The 11,065-nt window shown below is 35.4% G+C and overlaps 1 protein-coding gene across 1 annotated transcript; it reads right to left on the minus strand.

Moving 5' to 3' along the window:
• Nucleotides 1-6,881: 6,881 nt before the first annotated feature.
• On the minus strand, nt 6,882-10,672 carry LOC307065498 (myelin P2 protein; the record flags this gene model as incomplete). Its single annotated transcript, XM_079722336.1, has 4 exons — nt 6,882-6,932; nt 7,957-8,058; nt 8,275-8,447; nt 10,600-10,672. The coding sequence occupies 4 exons, from the start codon at nt 10,670-10,672 to the stop codon at nt 6,882-6,884; spliced, it is 399 nt and encodes a 132-aa protein (XP_079578462.1).
• Nucleotides 10,673-11,065: the final 393 nt, after the last annotated feature.

An 11,065-nucleotide genomic window follows, 5' to 3' on the forward strand; every position in this document is an offset into this window, starting at 1 on the left:
GGAAATTTTTAAAATCAAAATATTTTAAATTAAAAATTTCTTCAGTTGAGCTCTCAGTCTAGAATTGTAGGTGTCAATACATTGCTATATTGCAGTGTAATACAGTGGAGGCGGTTATTAAATTCTCCTCCTTTGAGACAGTTCAGAGAAAACAGCATGGGATTGATATCTCTTGAAATATGATAAAGAAAGATGATAAAGAATTGGATGGGAAATGAGGTGGGATGGGAAAGGGAAAAAATATAAAATACTTATCTCTGTCTATATAGAACTTTTAGAAGTTTGGGAAGTGGGCAGCTATAATATTAAAATAGCTACAAACATTTGCAAACATAATAAGGTTACTTGACTATTAATAGCCAATTATCAATATATTAGATACAGTGATATAAAATTTAGAAATAATTAGGATCTTAGAGAGAAGCCAGATCAGACCCCCTTTTAAAGATGGAGAAACTGGGGCTATGCAATGGTAAATGAGTTACACAAGGTGACCCAGCTGTGGGGAAATGGAACAAGGGTCCAAGCCCGTGACTTCAGATGAAGCATATTATCTATTCTGTTTCCTTTTATTAGTGGAATGTATCAAGAGTGTAATATAATATATTTGACTTTATTCACTATTTTTTAACAACTAATCATTTAGGAACCTGATAAATAGAAAAGGTTTTATATACAGTCATTATTTGGAGCACCCTTACACAAAAACAAAAAACTCCAAAAAACCTATGTGCTGAATATAAGGATTCATATTTATGTGTTATGTAAGAATAGACATGATAATATTTTATGTACAAAGCACTTTCACATGCATCATATTTTGTCCTCCCACATCAAATGTGTGGGGTAGCCATTGTTGGCCCCATTGTACACATTAGGAAATTGCAAGTTACACTTTGTGACAGAATGCCACACAGGTTCTAAGTAACAAAGTCAGTGTTCAAATCCATGTTTTTCTACTACAGTTGCAGGATTCTTGCTATTACACTCCCATTGTTTCTCTAACACATGAAATATCCAATAAATACCTGCACCTTTCTGGATCAGTCAGGTATTTAGTAATAGTCTCTGTGACCTAGCAATTTTCTGGAAGCTTTCATGGATACAAAGTAGCTTAGGATGTATCTTACTTTCAACAGTGTACCATCTGGCTGAGGAAGATGGGACTTGAATAAGATGTGGCATAATATGAGATAGGTTTTAATAAAAAATTGAAATTTGTACCAGACTTAAGTACAGTAAGTATTCTTCAGGTGCCAAATTACATCAGGGAAATACAAGCCCTCTGATGATTTATTTTGTAAATCCTAAAATTGAACTCTATCATCAACTTACTCTACATTAATAACTTATTTAATGCAATTTATATGCATTAATGATGCATTAATAATCTGAAAAAATGCAATTATAGAAGATCAAGAATAATACTAATGCCAAATGACAGATTGTGAAAAAATTCATGTCTGTCTTGAATTTCAGCAAGGGAGTGATATTATTTGGTCTTCTTCACGGATGTGAAATTTTAGACTTGTCACAGATCCAGTTTTCAATCAAAACCCTTTAACTGCAGAAGCATCCATTCTTTGGTGGTGCTGGGATATTCACCTTGCACTACTAGACCAGTTAAAACTGTTGCACAAGTCATTTACTAAGGGCAGGATTTTATGCTTCAATAAATAGTGCCAAAATTCCAGCCCTGAAAACTGGGACCTGAGAACTCTGTATTCCATCATTGATCTTTTTTTTTTTAATAGACAGTAAAAGATGAGAAATGTTATTTCAAAATTTAGTCCTATATTACATTTTCTGAGTAATTTGAACTTACTTTCTAAATTCTGCTGAAAGATGATTTATATTTTGTGAAGGTTTAGCATTATTTTACAGTTTGTTTTCCCTGTTGATCCACATTTTGCTATTTTTAAACCTTCATTTTTCCATATGTCATGAATAATGGCCAATTACTTTGCCTCCTGTGGAAATAACAAAGATAAGAGGCAAACACTGGCTTCCCTTACGAAGGACTTGATTACATCTGAGTTGATTTTTATGGTAGTATTTTCACTACCTGTTGTTATTTAAGGTCACATTGGGGACATTTGGTACTCCTGACTTTGATGATGTTTTACTCCATTTTAATTGAAAACCATGTGAGGAGCTACCTTAAATGTCTAACTTTGGGAGACTTTGGCACAGTGATTCTCAAGCTGGCCACACACTGGAATCTCCTGGGTGTTTTAAGAAAAATACTGTTGCTTGGGTCTCACTTATCAATCACCCATACATTATGACTCAACAGGCCTGTGGTGCAATCTTCATATTGGGATGTTTAAAAACTTCCAGATGATTCTAATGTGCAGCCATATTTAGAGAGGTACCACTTGGTTTAGAAGAAATCATCCTAAAAGCTAAGCAGCAATGTCTTCTTAAGAAGTCACCAGGTAAATCTTTAGTCAAGAACTAGAAATACTATGGTCAACATGAAACCAAGACTCTCACTAGTAAAATCCAAGTACTATGCTACTTCTAGGCAGTGGGGTGTTAGTAAGTGTTTAAAACCATCTCCTCAAGAAACAAAGCTCTAATTGGTTGTGTTTTGCCTTTTTCCCTGGTGTAAATATTCCCATCATTGTTGATTTCTTTCTTTCTTTTTTTTTTTTTTTTTTTGGCCATGCAGCTTGTGGGATCTTAGTTACTTCATGGACCGGGGTGAACCTGGGGCCCTCGGCTATGAAAGTGCAGAGTCCTGAGTGCTGTACCACCAGGGAATTCCCAGCGTCATGGCTGACTTCAACCTACCAATGTTTTAACAACTGGCTTGCTAAATTCCTGAAAATCTATCAGCTCTTATGAAACAATGTGAGCTAGCTCCAGCACACCGCTGCTGCTAAGAGAACGACTTCCAAGAGAATGACATCAGAGAAGTTATTTACCCTTTTGGGATTAAGTGTATTTATTTAGGCCTTGTTTAGGTTAGAGTAGATAATCATCAATTGCCATCTTAAAAAGTTGCTTAGATTAGTAGAGTTATATAACAATGATTGTTATATAACTCTATATAGACTTCTATGCCTAGAGTAGCACAGTACTTGGATTTTACTAGTGAGAGTCTTGGTTTCATGTTGACCATAGTATTTCTAGTTCTCGACTAAAGATTTACCTGGTGATTTCTTAAAAAGACATTGCAGCTTTTTGATTGTTTTTACTTTTGTGTAAATAATATCCTTTTTTTTTTTTTTTTTTTTTTTTTTTTTTGCGTTATGCGAGCCTCTCACTGTTGTGGCCTCTCCCGTTGCGGAGCACAGGCTCCGGACGCGCAGGCTCAGTGGCCATGGCTCATGGGCCTAGCCGCTCCGCGGCATGTGGGATCTTCCTGGACAGGGGCACGACCCCGTGTCCCCTGCATCGGCAGGCGGACTCTCAACCACTGTGCCACCAGGGAAGCCCTAAATAATATCCTCAATAAAGTTAGTCACTTAGTGTGCAAATCAATATCAACATCTCTGAGATCCTGTAAATTTCTCCTCATTTTGGGATCCCGTGAAGCCCTCATCTATTTGAACATCATGTGCATTACTAGATAAATAATAATAACAAAAGATACTTCTATAATGCTTTTCCTGTGCCATGCACTGTTCAAATCACTTTACATATATTAACTTATTTATTATTCACACTCCTTGAGGTATGCTCTATTATTGACCCTATTTTTACAGGTAAAAATACTGAGGATCTGAGAGGTGAAGTAACTTGCCCAATGACACACAGCTAGTAAGTAGCAAATTGGAATTTGACCTAGGCAGTCTGACCGCTCTTAACCAGCTTATATCAAAAACAACTAGAGAATCACAATTATTTTCTGAGACTACTTTTGAATACTACAGAACTCTAGTGGTTTTTTTTCCCCTCTCCTATCTTCTGGTCGTTTGAATATCTTTTTCAAATCTAACAATATGTATCACCTGCTGAAATAATTATTTTGTTTTCCTCATTATCAGTGTAATTCCACTTTTCCTGTTATGAAAGCAAAAGTACCCATAATTTTTGTATAATAGTGCAATTATATTTATTGAGGCATACTTTTTTATGGTGAGTCATATTACCACAAACCTCTAAAAATTGCACCATTGTTTTTAAACTCTCCTTTTTTGTGGGTTAATCTAGCTGGAGCCAAAGTAATAAAACCCCACCCTGGTTATGATGCCTCCCAGACGTATTGGCTGAATGCCCAGAGGCAGAGAAGGACCAAGTGCAGCCTAAACAAAATTGTTTGGAAATAACTTCAAACTTGCATAAAATTTCAAGAATCAGACTAATTCAAAGAGAACACATACAGCTTTTACTCAGATTCATCTGTTGTTAAATTTTCCCGTTTGCTTTATCAATTGCTCTCTTTCTGTATGCATGTACATATTGTGTGTCACACATCCAACACTTTTTTCTAAATTTTTTGAGAGTAAATTGTATACTTTATGGCTCATTACTCCAAAATAGTTCAGTGTATATTTCCGAAGAATAGGGGATTCTCTTACATAATCACAGTAAACTTCTGTCTAATTTACGACTTATATTCCAATTTGCCAATTAACCTAATATTGTCCTTTGGAGTATTTATTTTATCTCTAGTGCAGGATCCAGTCTGGGATAACTTATTGCATTTAGTTGTCATGTATTTTTAGTATAATTTAACCTGGAACATTTCCATAGAGCCTTTCTTTGTCTTCTATGACATTGACATTTTTGAAGAATTCAATTAACACCTCCTCCCCTTTTTAATAGAACATTCCTCATTTGGAATTTGTCTGCTGTTTCCTCATGATTAGATCTAGATAAGGATTCCAGGCTAGAATACTGCATAAGCCATGTTGCTTCCTTCTCAGGGTATCACATTTGAAGGCAGATGGTTTTCATCTACCCTCGTTGATCAGGTTAATTTTGATTACTCAGTAAAGAGGTGGCACAGTTTTTCCACTGCATGGTTACTAATTTTTCCCTTGTAACTAATAAGCAATCTGTGTGGAGGTATTTTAAGACCAACCTAATATCCAGCTCCTAATTAAAATTTTGCTCTAGCTTTTACCTCCATTGACGATTCTTGCCTGAGCCAATATTGACTGTGATGGTTGAAAAAATGACAATTTTCCCAATCCCAGCACCTTTTCCACATTTACCAGTCAGCCTATGACAGCCTACTGTAAGGAAGATACTATCTTCTCTCTCTCTCTCTCCCTCTTCCAGTATGTATTCATGGTTTCTTCTTTGTCTCACAGTGTTCTATAATTTACAACTTTTCTCTATTATTTTCTTCTCAAATTGTCCCAGTTTTGTCCAATTGAGAGCACCCTCAAGCTGACTCTGATATTTTGGTGACATATCTCTATCATTTGGGGGAAAAGCTTCCTTAATTTCTGGCATAAAAAGATATTTCAGGCTTATGTTGTACCTACCCTGCTCTCACATCAGAATCAGCCATTTCTCCAAGGAACCATCATTCTTTTTAGTGGAGAATATATTAGACACCAAGATCTGAGTGCTGGGTGTACTTATGCCTACTGAGATGTCTTTGCTTGTAAGCTCTTAAGGTAGATAGAGCTAAGAAATATATGCATGTGTATACACATATCCATACATATGAATTTACATCTATTCCAATCCATTTACACGCAGTTCTTTCTTGCCTTCCCTCTGTCATATTTGTATGTGCCTTCTTCCAGAAGGAAAATTCTAGCTCCTAACAACATCAAAATATATTCTCATTTGCTCAATCATGTAATATATCTGAAATAGTTTTGTTACCTGGGCAGAGTGTTCCCCTATTCCTGCCTGTCAAAAATCAGCTGGACCCAGTAATTCCATGCCTAGTTAATATTCAAAAGAAAAGGAACTCATGTTTCCACAAACAGCCTTATACAAGAATGTTTATAGCAGCTTTATTTATAGAAGCCAAAAACTGGAAATAACTCAATTATCTTAAGAGACGAAGGGATAAGTAAACTGTGATATATTCATGCGATGGAATACTACTCAGCAATAAAAAGGAACAAATTAATGTTGCATGCAACAATATGGATGAATTTCAAAAACATTATGCTGACTTTAAAAAGGCAAACAGAAAAGAACACATAATGTATGATCCAATTTATATGAAGTTTGAGAACAGGCAAAACTAATCTACAGTGATAGAAACTAAATCACTACTTGCTTTTGTTGGAGCTGGGACAGGGCAGGACATTGACTGGGAAGGAGTGTGAGAAAACATTCTGGGATTAGGGAAATGTACTAGATCTTGATCAGGATGCAAATTATATGGGTGCATACATTTGTCACAACTCTATTTTTAATATCTGTTCATTTCACTGTCTGTAAATTAACCCACAGTTTTTAAATTGGCTGGAGTAGCAGCTGCCCTTTTTAGCTGAAGCTAGAACTCCTAGTTGTAAAACAGCTCTTTCTTCTAGCTTGCTTCACTCCTGATGCTCTAAACCCATTACTCTCCTGGTCCCTGAAGGCATTTGAGTTTGCTACCCCAATCAATATATTTACTTCCTTTTACTATGTTATTACTTCCTTTTACTATCATTTCAAATATTTAAAATACAACATAAGTTAGAACTTTACAGGTAATTAAATGACATTATCCATTCTTTAGGTCTGACCAATATACACACTTTAATCTTTAATACAGTAATGACGTGCATACAAATTGAAAATGTTTAAATAACACTGAAATTTAGATTAATCCTCAGTTTAGGCCTTTGCTTATCTGATCTATTAAGACAAAAGCGAAAACAAACAAAGTGCAGTGTAGTCAGGCCTCGCCAATGGAAACAGTTGATTTCCAACATCAAATGATCAAATATCACTTCAATGAGGAAACAACTTTCTCAGACCTTCTCATAAATTCTCGTGCAGACCACGTCCTTCATCTTACATTCCTTAAAAAAAAGAAAGATTAACTGAATATCTAAAACTCAAACTAGGTGACAGTAAATTTGTAATAATAACAGACATTATAAGCAATCTCATAAGATTAAACTCAGAAAGAAATAAAATATCAGTATGTCAGTCTCCAGGAATTTGGAATCATGATCATTGAAACAGAGGAAACAGTTTTAAAGCTCATCTAAGTTACAGCAGAGGTATATTTTTTAAGTGGTAAGTTTTTATGCATAATTGGCACAGATTTAAATCTACTAAAACAGTGGTTTTCACAACTATCTGCACATCTGCATTACCTGGGGAACATTTAAAAATACTGATGGCTCCTCCTCCCCCAAGAGATGTGCATGCAGTTGATCTGTTTTGGGGCCTCCATACTGGTATTTACTCCCCATGTAAATCTGTTGTGGAGCTAAGGATAAAGCTCCTCTGTACTAAAGAAAAGAATGTTCAAAGAACTACATAAATCTATCTATAGTCAATGTGTATGTTGATTAGTAAGAACAGAACCTGAGACTTAAAAAAATTGTTAGAGGTCAGCTCATATAACCTTTGTCATCATTTTTACCTGCTAACTACAAAAGGTCTCTGATGGCCTCAGCTTGAGATGTTGACATGTTTTAGTCCAAGTTACTATGGATTCTTGAAAACAAAATGCTTAGCTATCTACAAATATTCTACAATTGACTGGGGATGTGCTTTGCTTTTAAAATTTAGATTTGCTTTTCTCCTTGTGTGTCTAAACTAACGAGGTTTACCCATAATTTTTTTTTATCATTTTTAGGTGTTGTTATTTCTAAAATAACAAATGAGTTGTATCATTTCTAAATTCTTGAATCTGAACCTGAAGTACCTGTAAATGAATCTTTATAGTTCAAAGATCACCCAAACATTAACTCTGACTTTATTCTTAGCCATTCTTATTCATTTGTATTGCAAAGAAAAGAGAATATTTTGAAAATAACCATTTTCTCTATTTAAATGGCAATATTTATGTATTTAGAGTAAAATTACTCTTACCACTACCATTTTTCCATCCACCAACTTTCTCTTTATTGTTGTCTCTTTGCCATTCCATTTCTGTACTTGATTCAACGAGCCTCTTGCCAAAGTTACAACGCTCTGCAAAGATAGGTTTACATAATTGACTTGCTTGGACTTTGGTTGATTAAAGAAGCAGTTCATTCAGTATTGAATCATTTTCATAACGGATGTTTTATGAGGCACATTCATTTTCAACAGAAGGGAGTGGTCTACACTTTTGAATACTAGCAGGAGTAATCTTCTCTCTCAAAGTAGTAGATTGGGCCAAATTTGAAGAGAAACAATTAAGTTTACCTTTGTCTTTCTATTGTCAGCTGTGGTTTCTTCAAATTCCTGGCCTAGCTTGAAGGAGATCTCTGTATCTTTAAAGGTACTTTCAGTTCTTATAGTCATAATATCCCCTTTTTTGCTGATGATCACTCTTGGTTTGGCCAAATTTCCCAGTTTTCTGGTGGCTAATCCCACACCTGAAAATCAAGATACTGTTAGAATTTTGTTGACCAAGAGAACCTCTACCTAAACGGACTATGGGTGGCCATATTTTATGCTCAGCTGTGTAGATGGCAGGTAATAGCACTTACTGCGAAGGACCTTCTCCCATGTTTCATCACCTAATGGAAACACATGTCAACGGACTTGAATATTTTAAGTTTTGTTATTACAAAAGTAATGCCTGCAGATTTTAAAGCTAAAAGTATTTAGCTTAAATAGTGTAAGTCATCTATTTTTACCACATCCAAACCCATGCTCCATTAAAAACTACTAGTTAGGGGCTTCCCTGTTGGCGCAGCGGTTGAGAGTCCGCCTGCCGATGCAGGGGACACGGGTTCGTGCCCCGATCCCGGAAGATCCCACGTGCCGCGGAGCGGCTGGGCCCGCGAGCCATGGCCGCGGAGCCTGTGTGTCCGGAGCCTGTGCTCCGCAATGGGAGAGGCCACAGCAGTGAGAGGCCCGCGTACAGCAAAAAAAAAAAAAAACAACAAAAAAAACTACTAGTTATAGTTTTGTATGGATCATTCCAGACATTTTAGCTTATATGCATAAATATTGTAGATATATTTTTTAAATGAGACTATGACTTATACATGCTATTCTATGATTTTTTTCCCTCAGTAATATATTATGGATATAGAAAAGAATTCCCCCCATATCCTTGATAGAAGCTCATTTCTGAAATTTTGTTGTAGTCCCTAAAATGATCTGTACCATTACAAATAATCATAGATAAATAAAATAATTTAAAAAAATTTTCTGCATTTGAAAACAAAACAAAATTAGACTCTTAAGTATTATTACTATATTACTCAAGATTATAGAAATACATGGAAAAATAGAAATGTCAAATGAGAGAGATACATGAAGAAAAAACTAGTTATATATAAATATACATATATTTACATTTATATATACATAAAGAAGTGTGAAGAGTTAGAGGCAATAAAGGATTGTGAACGATACTCTTTCTCCTAATTGTGATTAATCTTTTTTTATTTGATATGATTTAGGACAATGTTTTTCAAACTAAACCTCTACAATAGAGACTAAGAATCTACATTTTACCAACACCCCCAGGTGTCCTTATGCACTCTAAAATTTGAAAATGACACAATTAGGGAGTCTTTCATTAAGACTTTCTTATATTGTATTTTGCTTCTTCCTCAGCTATAAAGTGAAGTCCATAAATTTAACCAATCTTATGGTATGAATCTATTCCCATAAGTTCCCATAGTTTTCCAGGCAACACAACATGATTTTGCTCATTTTATCCAAAAATAGAACCCTTCTTATATGCTTTCTGAACAGGTAAAATTACAAGTACTTTGATGAGCATAGCAATCTGAGGTCATTGGCTTCACTCTCTACTTATTTATACAGCTCTGGACATTTCCAAAGACTCTTCACACTTTTGTGCTCATATCTATGGAAAATTCCCTAGAAATAGTAGCAAATAAAGTTGCTATACTAATGACTAGACTTTCCATCTCCATCCACTGTTCCAACTCCAGGAAAGCCTGATGTTAGTGTAACTGAGTTTGAGTTCACTGCCACAACACACTTCTTTTTCTCTCAGTAACTTTCCTAGACTGTAAATATCCTGCTTTATGAAGCACTCACTTTTTACAATCTCTTTATCCACATAGTTATGTAATAACAGACAACCTAGAGGTAGAGAGAGAAAACTTCTGGTTTAGCTAAGTATCAAAATTTTAAATTAAGGTTTTCCATTAACTTTAGTATATTCAACTCTTTATTTCATGAGCACTTTAGTTGTTGTAAGTCTAACTTTCAGGAAAGCCAGAAAATAGGTTGACTAAGCTTCTAAGGTTTCTTTCCTCCAGGTTTGGAATGAAAACCCTATTGATAGAAAACTGCCTTTGAAATCAGTGGGCACTCTAATGCATTTAAGCAGCTCTTATCTGAGTTAAAATCTATTAAAACTGCCACAAATAAAATGCAAATAAATTATCTGATTGACACAACAGAAGGTTAATCCCAGAAGAGGATCATAATTCAACCTGTGCAAACTCCCGTCTCCTGGAAAAGGAGTTAGAAGGAAATAGTCATACATCTTTCTCAAAAAGGATCCTCTCAATTAGAACAACAGAGAACATTTCTTACCCAGAGCTTTCATGTAATCATCAAAGTTCTCACTGGAGACAAGTTTCCAGGTGCCTAAGAATTTGTTGCTCATTGTGATGGATGAGAATTCAACACAGTGGTAGGTGAGAATCAGGAGACTCAAATGAGATGCTGAAGCCTCAGAAGATTCTTTTCAAAGATGTCCACAGCATGTGACTCTCACAGAGACCCAATGGGGAAAAGCAGTGTCAGGACTGGGCAATGAATGGTTCTTCAATCATCCACTGGGACAAAAGAGAACCTCACATAATGTCTCCTTCAGTCTCCAAAAATGTTTATAAAAATCAATGACAGTACTATTTGAACCTTCAAAAAAATTTTGGTTGCTCTTACATTTTTAAGAAGTGCTTAGGTCCTTAATGCTTTGGAAAAGAGTCCATCAGTTGACTCCTATACCAAATTAAATTATATGAGCATGAATGAATGAATATATGTGTGTGTGTGT

This window comes from Hyperoodon ampullatus, assembly GCF_949752795.1.
Source record: "Hyperoodon ampullatus genome assembly, chromosome: 17".
In the NCBI taxonomy this organism is placed as follows: Eukaryota; Metazoa; Chordata; class Mammalia; order Artiodactyla; family Ziphiidae; genus Hyperoodon; species Hyperoodon ampullatus.